Below are 18,884 nucleotides of genomic sequence, written 5' to 3' on the forward strand. Positions count from 1 at the left end.
ATATTCACTTACATAACAGACCATCAGCCACAGGTGTTAGTTTCTGCAAAAATCCCCTGGTCAATAATGTGTTAAAAGTATCAACAACATGATCAAGTGGGATTTATTCCAGGCATGCAATGATGGTTTGACATCCACAAATCAACCAATGCAACACACCACATTAATAAAATGAAGGCTAAAAATCATATGATCATCTCAATAGATGCAGAAAAAGCATTTGACAAAATTCAATACCCATTCATGATAAAAACTCTCAACAAACTGGGTATAGAGGAAGCATAACTCAACATAATAAAGGTCACATATGACAAGCCTACAGCTAACATCATATTCAATGGTGAACGCTGGAAGCTTTTCCTCTAAGATCAGGAACAAGACAAGGATGTCCACTCTTGCCACGTCTTTCTACACAGTACTGTAAGTCCCAGCCAGAGCAATTAGACAAGAAAAAGAAATAAAAGGCAACCAAACTGGAAAGGAAGAAGTAAAATGGTCTCTATTTGCACACAACATAATATCATATAGAAAAACCTAAAGATTCCACCACAAAACTGTTAAAACTAATAAATGAATTCAGTAAAGTTACAGGATATAAAATCAACATAAAAAATCAGTTGTGTTTCTATACACTAACAACAAACTATCAGAAAGAGAAATTAAGACAATAATTTCATTTACAAGAGCATCAAATACAATAACATACTTAGCAATAAATTTAACCAAAGAGGTAAAAGACCTGTACACTGAAAACTATAAGACAATGATGAAAGAAACTGAAGAAGGCACAAATAAATATATATTCTGTGCTCATGTATTGGAAGAATTAATAGTTAAGATGTTCATACTATCCAAAGCAATTTAGATTCAATACAATCCCTATAAAATTCCAATGGCATTTTTCACAGAAATAGAAAAACAATCCTAAAATCTGTATGGAACCAGAGAAGATTCTGAATACCCAGATCAGTCTTGAGAAAGAAGAACAAAGCTGCAGGCATCATCACACTTCCTGATTTCAAACTATATTACAAAACTGCAGTAATCAAAAGTGTTGTTTTGGCATAAAAACACATAAATCAATGAAACAGAATAGAGGGGCCAGAAATAAACCCACACCGACTGGTCAATTAGTTTCCGACAAAGGAGATAAGATATACAATGGGGGAAGGATAGTTTCTTCAATAAATGGTATTGGGAAAACTGTAAAGCCATGTGCAAAAGAATGAAACTGAACCTCTATCCACACCACACACAAAAATAAACTCAAAATGGATTAACAAGTTAAATTTAAGACCTGAAACCATAAAACTCCTAAAAGAAAGTATAAGGGGTAAGCTTTTTGATATTGGTCTGGGCAATGATTTTTTGGATTTGACACCAAAAACAGAGGCAACAAAAGCAAAAATAAACAAGTGGAACTACAACAAACTAAAAAGCTTTTGCACAGGATAGGAAACCACCAACAAAATGAAAAGGCAACCTATGGAATGGGAAAAAATATTTGCAAATCATGAACCTGATAAAGGGTTAATATTCAAAACATATGAGGAACTCACATAATAGCAAAAAAACAAAACAAAAACCTGACTTGGAAATAGGCAGAGGAAGTAAATATTTTTCCAAGGAAGACGTACAAATGGTCAAAAGGTACATGAAAAGGTGATCAACATCACTAATCATCAGGCAAATGCAAATCAAAACCACAATGAGTTATCATCTCACATCTGTTAGAATGGCTATCATCAAAAATATAAGAGATAACAAGTGTTGGTGAGAATATGGAGAAAAGAGAACACTTATGCACTGTTGGTGGGAATGTAAATGCAGCCACTATGGAAAACAGTATGGAGGGTCCACAAAAAATTAAAAACTACCCCATTTCTGTGTATATAGGCAAAGACAATAAAAAAGGATATCAAAGAGATATCTGTACTCCCATGTTCACTGCAGCATTATTTACAATAGCTAAGACAAGGAAACAAGTGTCTGTCAAGAGATGAATGGATATACACTATAAAGCTACAGTTATCAAAACAGTATGGTACTAACATAAAAACAGACACATAGATTAACGGAACAGAACAGAGAGCCCAGAAACAAACCCACACTTATTGGTCCATTAACCTACAACAAAGGAGGCGAGAATATACAATGGGTAAAAAATAGCATCTTCAATAAATGGTGCTGGGAAAACCAGACAGCAACATGCAAAAGAATCAAACTGGACTACTTTCTCAAACCATATACAAAATTAAACTCAAAATGGATTAAAGACTTAAATGTAAGACCTGAAACCATAAAAATCCTAGAAGAAAACATAGGCAGTATGCTCTTTGACATTAGTCTTCGCAATAACTTTTTTAATATGTCTTCTCAGGCAAGAGCAACAAAAGCCAAAATAAACAAATGGGACCACATTAAACTAAAAAGCTTTTACACATTGATGGGAACTATGAACAAAACAAATAAGCAGCCTGATAAATGGGAGAAGATATTTGCAAATGACATATCTGTGATAAGGGGTTAATATCCAAAATATACCAAGAACTCATAGAACTCAACATCAAAAAAACAAACAACCCGATTAAAAAATGGGCAGAGAGGGCTTCCCTGGTGGCGCAGTGGTTGAGAGTCCGCCTGCCAATGCAGGGGACACGGGTTCGTGCCCTGGTCCAGGAAGATCCCACATGCCATGGAGCGGCTAGACCCGTGAGCCATGGCTGCTGAGCCTGTGTGTCTGGAGCCTGTGCTCCGCAACGGGAGAGGCCACAACAGTGAAAGGCCTGCGTACCGCAAAAAAAAAATAAAAATAAAAAAATAAAAATGGGCAGAGGACCTGAATAGACATTATTCCAAAGAAGACACAGAGATGGTCAACAGACACATGAAACGATGCTCAACATCACTAATCATCAGGGAAATTCAAATCAAAACCACAATGAGATATCACCTCACAACTGTCAGAATGGCTATCATGATCCAGCAGTTCCACTTCTGGAAATTCCAACCATATTCAAAACACTAATTCAAAAAGATAAATATACCCTTATGTTCACTGCAGCATTACTTACAATAGCCAAGATATTAAAGCAACCTAAGCATACATCAACAGATGAATGGAATCAAGATGCGGTATATACATACAATAGAATATTATTCAGCCATAAAAAAGAATGAAATCTCGCCATTTGTGAGAATATGGATGGACCTAGAGGGTATTATGCTAAGTGAAATAAGTCAGAGAAAAACAAACACTACGGGCTTCCCTGGTGGCGCAGTGGTTGAGAACCTGCCTGCCAATGCAGCAGACACGGGTTTGAGCCCTGGTCTGGGAAGATCCCACATGCCGCGGAGCAACTAGGCCTGTGAGCCACAACTACTGAGCCTGCGCGTCTGGAGCTTGTGCTCCGCAACAAGAGAGGCCGCGACAGTGAGAGGCCCGCGCACCATGATGAAGAGTGGCCCCCTCTCGCCGTAACTAGAGAAAGCCCATGCACAGAAACGAAGACCCAACACAGACAAAAATAATTAAATAAATAAATAAAATTTAAGAAAAAAAACCCACTATGATTTCACTTTTATGTGGAATCTAAACAAAACTAACATAACAAAACCGAAACAGATTGATAGATACAGAGAATAAACTGCTGTTTGCCAGAGGGGAGGGGGTTGATGGATGAAGGAAATAGATGAGGGAGATAAAGAGACATAAACTTCCAGTTATAAAATAAATAAGTCACGTAATATACAGATAATGTATAGCTATGGTGACAGACGGTAACTAGACTTATCGTGGTGATCATTTTGCAATGTATAAAAATATCAAATCACTATGTTGCATATCTAAAACTAATATGTTGTTAGGTCAATTATACTTCAGTTTAAAAAAATGTTTTAAAAGGGATGGATAAAGATATGACCACATACACACACCATACACACTACACACACACACACACACACACACGGGAATATTCAGTTCTGAGATAAAAGGTAAATCCTGCCATTTGTGACAAACTGGATGGAGCTTGAAGGCATTATGCTAAGTGACATAAGTCAGACAAAGACAAATACTGCTTGGTATCACTTTGATGTGGAATCTAAAAAAAAGTCGAACTCATAGAAGCAGAGTACAAAAATGGTTGCCAGGGGATAAGGGTGGGAGAAACTTTTCAATTTAAAAAACCCCTGAAATTCATTCAATATTTAACAGCTAACCAAAGTGAATCTTTGCAGTTAACCCTTTTCTTTTAAACTTTTTTTTTGGCCTAAGGGGCATTCCCTTAAAGTTTGTTTTGTTTTCTGATTATCACCATGCAATTAAAAAAAATCAATCTTGCTTTTCCTGCTAAGTGGGTACATTAGGTAGAAATAAACTGGCATACTTTATTCCTGGGTTAGGAAACCTCTAGCCTTTGGGTTGATTTCATTCAGGTTTCAAAGTGCTAGAACTTTGAACTCTTCTGTTTCCTACCCATTGCTGCCAAGAAGGATGCAACTGGTCTCTTGCCTTTTAAAAGCCAAAACAAGCCATTCCCTGAAATCCTGACCATGGTAAAACTAGAATCCTTAGCCCTCCCTTTTGAAGCTCTGTCTTTATTTCACAAGGCCCCCTTATTACATTTTGTTGTAAAATATGGTCACGGACTTCTATACTTTCATCTATGTCTATGGTTATCCTTAGCAATGCAGTGGGCCAAGTTGCCTAATCTAGTTTTTCTTTAGGAGTATTCGTGTCCCACCTTGACCCTTTGGTTTTTCACAAATAAAAGCCAGCCTGTGAATTTCCTGAACGCTACTGGGATTTTAATCAGAATATTTACATATCAACTTAGGGGGAAGTGGTATCTTTTACAATATTGAGCCTTCCTATCCTGAACATGGTATAGTGATCTATTTATTTATTGATCACACCCTGTGGCATGTGGGACCCTAGTTCCCTGACCAGGAATTGAACCTGTGCCCCCTGCATTGAGAACATGGAGTCTTAACCACTGGACCACCAGAGAAGTTCCTAATTACTTAGTTCTTTCATGTGTTTTAATAAAATTTTATTCATTTTCATGAAAGGCTAGCATATCTTTTGTTTGATTTATGTTGTATTTTTTATTGCTATAGTAAATGCATCTTTCCTCCTGTTGCGGAGCACAGGCTCCGGATGCGCAGGATCAGCGGCCATGGCTTACGGGCCCAGCCACTCCGTGGCATGTGGGATCTTCCCGGACCAGGGCACGAACCCGTGTCCCCTGCATCAGCAGGCGGACTCTCAACCACTGCGCCACCAGGGAAACCCGTAAATGCATCTTTTTAGAACTGTTTTCTAAGTCTGTCATACAGAAACACAATCAACTTCTGTGTATTGATACTGTAATTCAATAGTCTTGCCAAGCTCTCTTAGTAACTCTAAAACTATCAAGAATTGTTTTAGATTTTTCTGTGTAGACAATTATATCATCTATTAATAATGACACTTTTTTTCTTCTTTTCTAATCCTCATATTTACTAATGTATTATGACTCTATTAGTATCTCCAAGTGCAGTGGTGAATAGGAGTAGTAACACTGAGCATCTCTTGTCTTGTTCTGAACCTAAAGGGGAAGGTGTTTAATTGTTTACCATTGAGTATATTTGTTGAAGGTGTTTTGAGATATTCTTTATCTGATTAACTAAATTCCAAGTCTGCCATGAGGATTCACCACAAATAGACTTGAATTTTGTCAAATGTTTCTGCATCTTTTGAGGTGGTCATGTTTTATGTCCTTTATCATATTTATTAATTTCTAATGTTAATCCAAACTTGCATTTCCTGATCATGAAGTACTATCATTTCTATAGTTACTGACTTCAGTTTGCTAACGATTTTGTTCAGCCCTTTCACCTCTATATTTATCAGTGTCAATGTCCTATAATTTTCCTTTTCTTATGAACTCCCTGTTTGGCTCTGTTAACAAACTTATGCTATCTTCATAATGTAAACTGACAAATGTTCTCTTTTTCCCCATAAGATTTTCTACACAATTGGAATTAGCTGTTCACTCAGCCTTTAAAGCAATCTAAGCCTCATGGTTTAATTTGGTTTTATGAAGAAAATGTTTTAAAAATCAATAATTAAACTTACTTAGTAGTTCTAAAACTATTCAAGGTTTTTCCTTTTTTGAGTCATTTTAAGTTGTGTTTTTCTAGGAGTTCTCTATTTCATCTAAATTTTCAAATGCATTAGCATAAAGATGTTATTTTATCTCAGTATAACTATTTCTTTTCATTAGATAATTAAATCCATTTTTCATGATTGTTGATACATTTAGATTTATTGCTACTAAATTATTTTATACTATTTGTCTTTTTCTTTTTTTCTTCGTTTCCACATCCCTTCTCCTGCTCCTGCTTGCCTTCCTTTGGAATCAGGGGGGTTTTCCCCTTTTCTTCATTCAATTCTCCTCACACCTTACTACATTTTTCTTTTTGGCTACGTTGAGTCTTCATTGCTGCACGCAGGCTTTCTCTAGCTGCAGCAAGCAGGAGCTACTCTTCGTTGCGGTGCACAGGCTTCTCATTGTGGTGGCTTCTCCTGTTGCGGAGCACGCGCTCTAGGTGCGTGGGGTTCAGTAGTTACAGCACGCGGGCTTCAGTAGTTGTGGCTTGTGGGCAGCTCACGGACTCTAGAGTACAGGCTCTGTAGTTGTGGCGCACAGTATGTGGGATCTTCCTGGACCAGGGCTCGAACCCCTGTCCCCTGATTTGGCAGGCGGATTTTTTTTTTTTTTTTGCAGTACGCGGGCCTCTCACTGTTGTGGCCTCTCCCATTGCAGAGCACAGGCTCCGGACACGCAGGCTCAGCGGCCATGGCTCACGGGCCCAGCCGCTCTATGGCATGTTGGATCCTCCCGGACCGGGGCACAAACCCATGTCCCCTGCATCAGCAGGCAGATTCTTAACCACTGCACCACCAGGGAAGTCCAACCCCTTACTACCTTTAAAGTTTAAATCTCTATGTCTGTTCTTTTCACTGTTATCTTAGATATGTTAATGAGCATTCTTAACAAAGTCCAAAGTAAATCGATATTTTTATCCTCTTCCAGAACAAACAAGGACTTTATAATTCTCATGCCAATCATTCCTCTCTACTTAAAATTCATGGTTAACCAGTATTTTAAGTTCTAGCTGGTCTTAAACACCAAAACCTACAAATCAGACATAATTGTTTGAAAATGTCAGTAACTGTTTCTCCCCAATCTTCTGGTGGCCTGGTGAGTCTTCATGAATTTCTAGTTTTGGCCTTTTCTGGGCTGACCTGTCTTGTACTATAGTTGAGACCTCAACACTTCATATTAGTCCCCTTAGCTGAATGCATGCTAATTCTAAAATAATCCACGAGGGGCTTCCCTGGTGGTGCAGTGGTTGAGAGTCCGCCTGCCGATGCAGGGGACACGGGTTCACGCCCCAGTCCGGGAAGATCCCACATGCTACGGAGCGGCTGGGCCCGTGAGCCATGGCTGCTGAGCCTGTGCGTTCGGAGCCTGTGCTCCGCAACGGGAGAGGCCACAACAGTGAGAGGCCCACGTACCGCAAAACGAATAAAAATAAAATAAAATAAAATAATCCATGAAACAGAAACCTAATTGCCTTAGTCATATTTCATGCTTCTATTTAAATACTACGACACAGACCATTGAGAATCTTTGTTTTTATTATCCTGAGATTTTTAATGTACTTCTTATTTGTTATCAGTGGTCCATCAATTGGGACTTGGAAGACTCCCCCGAGATCTGATTCCCCCTCCCCAGATATTTACTGTAATTCTGAATCCTTTATTTTCAGTAATTGAATCTAATTACAATTTTCATAAATATACTGATTCATTCATCAGTCAAATATTTACTGAACACCAACTACTACAAGATACAAAAACAAACAAGATATACTGTCTACCCAAAAGAGATTCAGCCTGATTTGAAAAAATATATGAAAATAGGAAATAACTATATAATATGATAAAAATGACAAGAGAGCATAGAGGAAATAAATATGCCTAGTGAGGAGAAGGGCAAATAAGGCTTTGTGAGGAAATAACATTCTTACGCTGTTTGAAGATTTATGATGTCTTTATCCATTCCTAGATACTCGGCAAAAATGATGATGTTACCACAAGACAGCATGAGATAATACTGTTAAAGAGATAGCCCTTTAGCTTGAAGGAATTCTGTCTTCAAGATCTGAGCTACAACCTTTTGTTATATATTTAAAACATTTCAATTTGGGCAACCAAATAAACATTTTTAGGAATAGGTAAGGCCCCTAAGGATAGAACTAGGCCAGAAGAAGTCAAAAGTTCCTCCAAAGTTATCCACAGCTACATGCTTAATAAAACACACCATTTGCATAAAAGTTCACATCTACAAAATTTTTACCAAGCACAATTTTATCCTACATCAAAGATTAGCAGACACACTGGAGCAGTCTCAAGTCTCTGGACTTTCATTCACTTTCAAAACAACTAAGAGTTTGGGAAAAAGAATCCTTGAGGCCTATACTTACTGTAATACTGTGATAATAAGAGTATGCCAGAGTATTACCAAAAATGGATGACTGAAAATGAGACAATTCAACTGAATACTCACTTGGACACATTGCCCACTACTATTGTTTTCTTTACAAAAAGTCGTGAAGTCTCATCTCCTGTAAGATCAGTATTCCGCTGCTCTGTTTTATGGGAGCCAGTAATACCAGAAGTGTCCTAGAAAAAATCATAATCAAGTTTCATTTTCAATTTAGACAATTTTCAATAGGCAGAAACCACAAAATCATAAAAGGTATGGATGGACTAACTCAATTTTTTTTCAATTACAAAATTCTCTGGCTTTGTGGCTGTTCTCAGAGCATGAAAGAATAATTTTACTATAATTTTTGCATTAGTTTATAGAAAAAGTTTGTACACTGTAATTCCACATATGTGTGTGTGTTTGTAATAGTCATAAACAGCTGCTTTGTATATGCAAATAGGATGTGGAAGGATACACAAGAAACTACTACAACAGTTACCTCTGGGATATGGAAATGGGGGAAGGGGTCAACGGAATTTACTTTCTTTTCAATCTTCTGTACTATTACAAATTTTTCAATAAGACGTAACATAAACATAATGATTAATTTAAAGTTTGACTATGGAGATAGACAGCCAGTGTTTAAGCCTTGGCCCTTACATTTACTAGATGTGTCAGCTTGGGTAATTACTTAACTTTTCTGTCTCCATTTCCTCATCTATAATATAAGGATGATAACAGTATCTATCTCAGATGATGGTTTTGTACAGTTTTTAGAAAAATGCTTGGTACACAGTAAACACTAAGTATCTGTTACATAAACATGAGCATGCATATTACATAAAAGGTAGTAAATCCTATGACTAGTGTGACCTAAATTCATTTTAATTAAAAAAAGAAAAACATATGCAGTATTTCCCCAGAAAGTACATGAGAAGGAGACAACTAAATCCAAACACTAAGAGTTCTGATTTTGGGTGGTGGCATTATGAATGACTTTTCTACTCTTATTTTTCTGCAGTTTAATTTTCAAAAATGAACACATATGAATTTATAATCAGAAACATTTTTAATTTTATCAAAATAATCAAATCCTTGATGTCTGAGTATGTGGAAAGCAGCCTGGGAATTTCCTCTATCACAGAACATCTGGCTGAGAAAAACCACTGGTCTTATCCAGTAAGGATTCTATAGCCAAGTATTACACCAAGAAGATCAGAGCAGCTTGAGATGGGAATTCAAATTACAAACTGACAGGATCAAAGAGCGATAAACAGTTTTCAATTCTACTTATTGTTTTTCAAATTTCCTCCAGTTATTAAACCATCTTAGAACATAAAATTTCAAAGAGGAAACTGAAGAAGAGCCACTGCTCTTGAGAGAATAAACATGATAGAGTGGACACAGTACTGCCAACTCCTCTAAGTTTCTTTCAAATCTACATGAATGGCATCTAGGAGTTGTGCGGTACACAGGAGCCTTGAACTGTAAAATCAAAAAGACACAGGTTTGATTCTCAGTTCTGATACTGTGGACAAATATAAAAAGACAAAAGTTTAATTATCAGTTCTGATACCTGTGAACAAATATAACTTAAACCTCATAGAGACTCAGTTTCTCCATCTCTAAAAGGGATATAATTAACTTATATCCTATGGTTCCTATGAAGGTTAAATGAAATAATATGTGCATTCTTAATAAATACTGGTTCCCTTCTCTTTTGGCTCCCTCCCATCCATCCAACTATACCCTTCCAGTATTTCGGCTTGGTCTCTGCTCTGTGTTGCTTGAGAGTCTTTCCTCTATGTCCACATTGCTGTTAGTGTCTTTGTCAGATAAGAAGTCATTGTGCTGAGATAAAGAATCACTTTCTGAATGATTGGCTGATGGTGTTTCTGATCTCTGATTGGCAGGAGATGATGACCTAGATGGTGATTCCAAAAATTTCTTGACAGCAGGATGATTAAAAACCATTGTATCACATGTCTTTGATCCCTGCAAAAATGAGGGTAAGCAAAACAAACTTTTAATCATATCCACCAAAAGTAGGCAAAAGTTTGATCTTCCCAAAAACGCTTATCTATTTCCAGTCATGCTTAAAATCCTTCAAAATCACCCCACTCCCATAAAATGAAGTCCAAACTCCTTAACGTGGCCCAAATCAACAAAACAAAAACTAGAGAATGATAAATAATTATGCAAAGGTCCTAACACTAAAAGCTAAAGATGCAAGTCCTCAGAAGGTAAGTGAAAAGTAAAGATAAATATATAGAGACTTCCCTGGTGGCACAGTGGTTAAGAATCCGCCTGCCAATGCAGGGGACATGGGTTCGAGCCCTGGTCCAGGAAGATCCCACATGCCACGGAGCAACTAAGCCCATGCGCCACAACTCCTGAGCCTGCGCTCTAAAGCCCGTGAGCCACAACTACTGAGCCCATGTGCCACAACTACTGAAGCCCACACGCCTAGAGCCCATGCTCCGCAACAAGAGAAGCCACTGAGATAAGAAGCCCACGCACCACAATGAAGAGTAGCCTCCACTCGCTGCAACTAGAGAAAGCCCATGGGAGCAACGAAGACCCAACACAGCCAAAAATAAATAAATTAAAAAATTTAAAAAAATATATATATATATAGTAACACATGGAAAGTCAGATTTGACTTAAAAAAAATAAACCTCACATTGCTTGATACAAATACATCAACTGCTCTAAATAAAACATTCCTGTAAGAAATATAAAAATTTTTTAAAATGTGTATGTAAAATAGCTCCCACGTAGGAATAAAATGTAGCATAGAATGGTTTAAAATGATTAATAATGATATATAGTTTGCCCTCAGTCCAGTACTGAAGCCTGCCTAGGGTATTTTTCTGTGTTTTGTTACTTGCATATAAAATAGTGTGTTGTTATACTGTAGTTACTTCCTAGGAAGCCCAGCTTTAGAAATTGCTTAATTGAAATTTAAAATAATTGTTTTAGCAAGTAAAAGGGAGCCAGAGACTAGTGTTTCAGAGTCAAAGCAACAGAGCTGTTGTATTTCAATAATAAAGGTTTATTTTAGAGCTATAAATGTATTTTGTTAGAGCAAACTAAAAATAATTAATTGGCAGATCCTAAAAGATAAAAATATACCTAAATATCCTTAAATAAATCCCAATCAGAATATACAAGATAAAAATCAGTACATTTCTAGACTATCAAATAGCACAGTTCAGTACTGCTAATGGTTTAAAAAAAAAAGGCATCAAAACATTAAATGAATAACCAGCTCTTCAGAGTAGCTACAGTCCTATGTCAGGCAGCTGCTAGCTCACAATGTCCATCTTGTTGAGTCTAATATCAAGCCATATGACAGGTGACTTTAGAATCTGCCCTGGGTTAACACTGTCTCCCAAAAATTCATGTCCACCTAGACCTATGAATGTGGCTACTTGAAAATACAGTCTTTTCAGATGTAATCAAGTTAAGATGATGTCATACTGGATTTGGGTAGGCCTTACTTCAATTGACTAGTATTCTTAAAAGAGGTAAAGTTGCATACAGAAAGAAACAGAGAAGACACACAAAGGGAAAAGTCCATGTGAAGTTAAAGGCAGAAATTGGAGCGATACAGCTACAAGCCAAGGAATGCCAAGTACTGCTAGCAACCACCAGAAGCTAGGAGAAGACAAGGAAGAATTCTTCCCTAGAGTCTTCAGAGGGAGCATGGCCTAGCCACCAACATACTTGGTTTTGGACTGCTAGCCTCTAGAATCATGAAATAATAAATTCCTGTTTTGTTTTGTTTTTAAAGTCTGGTTCCTTTATTTATTTTTTTTTTAAATTTATTTGGTTGCGCAGGGTCTTAGTTGCGGCAGGTGGGCTCCTTAGTTGAGGCTCTCCAGATCCTTAGTTGCAGAACACGGGCTCCTTAGTTGTGGCTCATGGGCTCCTTAGTTGTGGCATGCGCAAACTCTTAGTTGCATCATGCATGTGGGATATAGTTCCCTGACCAGGGATCGAACCTGGGCCCCCTGCATTGGGAGCGCAGAGTCTTATCCACTGCGCCACCAAGAAGTCCCAAATTCCTGTTGTTTTAAGCCACCAAGCTTGTGGTAATTTGTTATGGTAGCTTGAGCAAAGTAATTCAGACTCTAAAATGTAATATGGAAACTACTGCAGTAGAAGAAACAACTATCTACCATCTAAGATTAAACTCAAATAATGCTTCAGATTTCTCTAAGATAACATCAGGAGTATCACCAATACCTAATACCTTAAAGCTCCACAGGATAACACAAAAGCCTATACATGGCAGGTACCTCTTATCTGTAAAAACCACAGGGAATGATGCAAAGCAGCATGCTACTATGCTCCCTGCAGCCCTTCCACTATTCTCATTGAGCCAGTACTGCCCAAGAGGAGAATTATCTAATTCTAACTGGAAAAAACTTAAGAAAAAACAAAACTTACGCAGAAATTATCAAAACGTCAAACAAGAAGAAATACTTCTGCATCAGTTCAATCCTATCCCCATCCTTTATAACTGGAGCAATCTAGTGGTAATCACATTAACCATGACTAAACTTAGTATCACTAACAGTAGCACAACCTGATACTATGTCTCCTAATGTGATACAATATGAAGTATACAGCATTACCTATGAAGTACTATCTCCAAAAAGACTCAACCTTAATCTAATCAAATCTTTAGACTTGACTCTTATTTTACAGAAAAACAGAAGGAATGAAGGAACAACCCAAGGGGAAAAAAGTCCAAAATGTGGAACATTCTACAACATAAATGGCCTGGTCTCTTCAAATAAGTCAATATCACAGGGAAAAAAAAGGTGGGAGAACTGTTCTAGATAAAATGAGACAAGAGAAACAAAACAGCCAAATGTAACCCATGAACCCTGATTGGATCCTGTCCAAAAAAAAACAAAAAAAACCCCCAACTTTAAAGATATTTTGGGGACAACTGGGAAAATCTGAATATGGACTAGTTATCAAATAATATTAGAAACTCATTCTCTTAGGTATTGTGACTACACAGAAGACGAACGTTTAGGATTAAATATTTAGGGATGAAGCGTCACGATGCTTGGAACTTAACTTTTTAATGTTTTAGACAAAAATAAGATAGATAAAGCAAACATGGCAAAATGTTAAAACTGTTGAAGCAAAGTGATGCATAAACAAGTGCTTATTTCACCTTCTCTATATATTTGAAAATTTTCACAAAAAGTAGGGGGAAATATCAGGGCTTCTTGAATAGAATAAATCTACTGAAACTAACAATTGCCATTCATTAGCAGTAAAAGGTCAGAGAAAAATCAATCGATCTATAATTTATTCCAAAGCCATCCATAATCAAATGAAGAGGAATAAGGCAAGTTAGAACAGGGTCACACTCATCTTTGTATCTGCAAAGCCTAGCAACAGTGATAACTATTAGTTACAGAACAATTAAGTAAAAAGAAAAAAATGTTACTTAACGATTAATAACAATGTAGAGAGGTATAATTAAAGGATATGGTTGAACACAATGATAAATTTATGTATATTCCCAGGAAGGCAGGCTAGGCTTCTTGAATTCGAAAGGTCAATATAAGAAATGTTTTGAAGGCAGGGATTTCACATCAAGACTAATTTCTCTTCACACAACAATATGGGTGGTCAGAAATGACTGCATATGGGGAAAACTTACCTCAGAAACTTTCAGAAGTCCTGCAGAAGCATAGTAGTTTGCGACAATGCAGGCACGAAGTTTATCCATCATCCTTCTTGCCTCAATTAGTCGCTAAAATAAATATTACTTAATTACTTAAAAAAATGGAAATGACAGAAGAGATATACAATTTATAAGAAATGTAAATGAACCCAAAGGTTCAACTTGTCTAATAATCAAAGAAAGACAAATAGAAATGACCATTTTCCACCTATCAGATTGGCAAAATATTTAAAAAAATGACAAAATACGATGTTTGCAAGAGTATATAGACATATTAGTATGTATTTGTATGTATATATGCATATTCATTGAGAAATGTCCACAAAGATATTGAGCACAAAAGCAAAGAGGAATTATCTTTTGGGATGGAATTTCAAGTGATTTTTTTCTTTATCTTTTTCTGCAATGTCATTTAAAGAAAAAAAAAGGCGCAGGTCTTTTTTTCCAAAAACGAGAAAGCTACTTTTAAAAGAACAGCAAAGGGGAAAAATATACCATAATTCCATCTCAACAGATTTTTAAAAATTCATCATACATAGTTTTTTTCAATAGTTCTGTTCCTTTATTTTTAATTTAACATCATAATACCTGGTCAATGACCTCAATTTCATGTTCCTTATTCTTCATTTCAAGTGCAAATTGTTCCTTGATAATAGTCTCAATCTTCTGCACAGCAGCATCTCGAGCTGCACAAAGAACATACAATAATCCAAGGTCCAATTAATCAGCTGCTGCCTTGATTCAAGTCAGCAAAGCAACACAAGAAACCCAGGAACAGTAGCTCTGAAGTGGAGAAACCTAATGGCCATCACCTTAATCAATAACGAAAAGGTAACATCACCAAATATTCAAGCAAACTGACCTCGCATGTTTTCTGATATGATGTACTGATAAGACTCCACCACTCTGTGGCATTCCTGCTAAAAACGCTGAATCTAACCACAGCGAACATCAGACAAACCTAAATTGAAGGACACTGTACAAAATAACTGGCCTATACATTCAAATACTAAAATCAAGAAAGACAAAGAAAAGTTGAGGAGATTAAAAGAGACTAAAGAGATATAACAACTAAATGCATTGTGTGATCCTGGAGAGGGGGAATAGTTATAAAATACCGGGACAACTGGTAAAACTTGAATATGGACAGCAGATTAGATAATGTAATGTAACATGTTAAAATTTCCTGCTTCTGATAATTGTACTGTGGTTACATAAGAAATTTGTCCTTAGGAAAGACACATGTGTTTACAAGTGTCTAATGTATCTTCTGATGATTCTGAAAAAACGATGTGCATATATACCTGCATGCATACATGCATTTGTGTAGTATGTGTGTGTATGGATTGGGGATGGGGGAAAAGAATGATAAACCAAATGAGGCAAAATGTAAACAATCGGTGAATTAATCTGTACAAAAGACATACAAATTCTCCTTGCAATTTTTCTGTTTGAAATCACATCAAAATAAAATTACCAAAAAAGAAAAAGAAACCCATGAAGATTCCGAGAGAAATACGTGGTGACTTCTGAAAAACCATAACCCCAAGGAAAAAGAAAGTAAAGAATTAGCTAGAGGAAGAGGTAGTCTGTGACACAAGAGCAGTTCATAAGAAGGCAGGAAGTTAGGATCTAGCATGCAATTCAGCAGTTTCTGATTACAACTACCTGAAGGAACCAGCAAAGAAAGAATTCAAAAGGACAGAAAATGTCTCTGAAGGCAATTCAATTCAGATAATGACTACTCAAAGTAATATGCAATTCAAAGAGTTAAAAACATCAGATATGAAATGTAGTTTGAATAAAATGTAGTTTGAATAAAAAAAGAAGAGTCGAATGACTGCTTGAAAAACCTGGGATTTTGCATAATGATCCTGTGTTTGTAATATGAAAAAATCACCACCCATGCTTTGGGGTGTAAAAAAAATTGCAGACAAAATTTGGACCCTTAATCACCCATGTCATTTTCCCCCCGTAAAATATGCCACTAGACGGCCAATTTAAAACTAGTGCTGACATATGGTCACCTTATTTTTGATAATGGAGGCAAGAATATACAATGGAGAAAAAACAGCCTCTTCAATAAATGGTGCTGGGAAAACTGGACAGCTACACGTAAAAGAATAAAATTAGAACACTCCCTAACACCATACACAAAAATAAACTCAAAATGGATTAAAGACCTAAATGTAAGGCCAGACACTATAAAACTCTTAGAGGAAAACATAGGCAGAACACTCTACGACATAAATCCCAGCAACATCCTTTTTGACCCACCTCCTAGAGAAATGGAAATAAAAACAAAAATAAACAAATGGGACCTAATGAAACTTCAAAGCTTTTGCACAGCAAAGGAAAACATAAACAAGACAAAAAGACAACCCTCAGAATGGGAGAAAATATTTGCAAATGAAGCAATTTACAAAGGGTTAATCTCCAAAATTTACAAGCAGCTCATGCAGCTCAATATCAAAAAAACAAACAGCCCAGTCCAAGAATGGGCAGAAGACCTAAACAGACATTTCTCCAAAGAAGATATACAGGTTGCCAACAAACACATGAAACGATGCTCAACGTCACTAATCATTAGAGAAATGCAAATCAAAACCACAATGAGGTATCACCTCACACCACCAGAATGGCCATCATCAAAAAATCTACAAACAATAAATGCTGGAGAGGGCGTGGAGAAAAGGGAACCCTCTTACACTGTTGGTGGGAATGTAATTAATACAGCCACTATGGAGAACAGTATAGTGGTTCCTTAAAAACCTACAAAGAGAACTACCATATGACCCAGCAATACCAATACTGGATATATACTCTGAGAAAACCATAATTCAAAAAGAGACATGTACCACAATGTTCACTGCAGCTCTATTTACAATAGTCAGGACATGGAAGCAACCTAAGTGTCCATCGACAGATGAATGGATAAAGAAGATGTGGCACATATATACAATGGAATATTACTCAGCCATAGAAAGAAACAAAACTGAGTTATTTGCAGTGAGGTGGATGGACAAATAAATTTATATTTTTAAAAAAAGGGAAGCATCCTACCAAACCTACTTTGAAAAAAATTCTGAAGAATAAAAATAAAATCTTTATTAGGAATTAGGTTGAGAATGGCCACCAAGAAGAACAGCAAATTGGCACTTAGTAACAAAAAACTGTCCCTGCTTAGGCTACGTATTTGCGAACTTACATTAGATTTAAATTGAAATTACGATGTTTCCTAAAACAATAAGTTTTCCCTTTTCTTATTTTATTACAAAAAAGATATGCCATGTGATGCATTTGAATAATGAATTTAAGTTTCATGATACTTTCATATTTATCTGGCTTGTTATTGAAAGCAAATGACGTATCCTTGTAAATAAAATTACAACTGAATGGAGAGAAAAGTTGCAGTGAAATGTTTATATTGTTTGGAACTGGATTTAATCACTTCCGGTACACAGAGACTTTTGTGGGGTACATATGACTTGACTGCACTGACACAGACCGGAATTTCCTTCACCACTTAACCTTGGAGGCCTGATCTCTGTGGAGCTGCAGCACCTTATCTATGACTTTGAGACCTTCTTCATCTAGCTGTAATAACTTACATAGATTTATTTTTTAAATAAACAGTAATGAATTTTAGCAGTATTTTGATTTAGAAACTCAAATATAGCCACTTTTTTTGAGACAGCTTAAAACATTCTGGGTAACTACAGATGATCTGGTCTTCAACTAATTAAATGATCTTGGGCAAGTAATTTAATGCCTCTGAGCCTTAACTAAGCCACCACCAGCTAAGTGCAGAGATCAGTGTTTCCCAAATTTCCATCATTCATATACCACCTTCAAGTTACCTACCACATCTGAGAACCATGTGAAACATCTAATTAACGCCATTAAATAGTATTTTTAAAAAGTGTTAGCCCTTGGGGGGAGGGATAAATAAGGAGCTTGGGATGAAGATACACACACTTGGGATGAAGATATACACACTACTATACATAAGATAGATAACCAACAAGGACATATATGTACAGCACAGGGAACTCTACTCGACATTCTGTGATAACCTATATGAGAAAAGAATCTAAAAAAGAATGAATATATATGTATGTGTATAACTGAATCACTTTGCTGTACACCTGAAACTAACACAACATTGTAAATCAACTATACTCCAATAGAATTAAAATTTAAAAAAAAAAAAGTTAGCCTTATCCTAAGCAGTAGCCATGAAACTGCAAGTCTGATAAGACCATTCTTTTCTATAGACATTAACATTAATGATTAAAATAAAAAACCTTAATCCATGTACCACCTATAATCATCTCACATGATACCACATTGTAGTACACACATTGCTAAGACTTTATGATTACACCTAACACACAATGATAGCTAAAACTTAGAGCCTGTCTCATTACTGACGCTTTCACAGTCTACCTGATTATGTTCCAGCCTGCCACACATGGTATATTACTATTAAACAGAGCACTTAGCTAATCCCTCTCACAAACCTCTTCAAAATATACACAATAGTGGACATGCATTTCATTTTAGTTCCTATAAATCTTATAGGGAGGCATATGTCAACAAAGAAATAATTTCCTAAGGCAAGT

General features: G+C 36.5%; 1 protein-coding gene across 7 annotated transcripts in view; it reads right to left on the bottom strand.

The window, feature by feature from the left end:
* YEATS2 (YEATS domain containing 2) overlaps window positions 1–18,884 on the bottom strand; it is a 108,048-nt gene that overhangs the window by 63,767 nt on the left and 25,397 nt on the right. For all 7 annotated transcript variants that reach the window (XM_089910771.1, XM_089910770.1, XM_089910768.1 and 4 more), the window contains 4 exons: window positions 14,848–14,945; window positions 14,236–14,328; window positions 10,293–10,538; window positions 8,622–8,737 (listed from right to left, as the gene is read on the bottom strand). In XM_089910771.1, coding sequence (XP_089766897.1) covers window positions 8,622–8,737; window positions 10,293–10,538; window positions 14,236–14,328; window positions 14,848–14,945 — 553 coding nt within the window. The remainder of the gene's footprint in view (window positions 1–8,621; window positions 8,738–10,292; window positions 10,539–14,235; window positions 14,329–14,847; window positions 14,946–18,884) is intronic.

The sequence above is a fragment of the Delphinapterus leucas genome, chromosome 4 (genome assembly GCF_059928025.1).
Source record: "Delphinapterus leucas isolate spDelLeu-1000000601 "Yukka" chromosome 4, BTC_Dleu_Yukka2, whole genome shotgun sequence".
In the NCBI taxonomy this organism is placed as follows: Eukaryota; Metazoa; Chordata; class Mammalia; order Artiodactyla; family Monodontidae; genus Delphinapterus; species Delphinapterus leucas.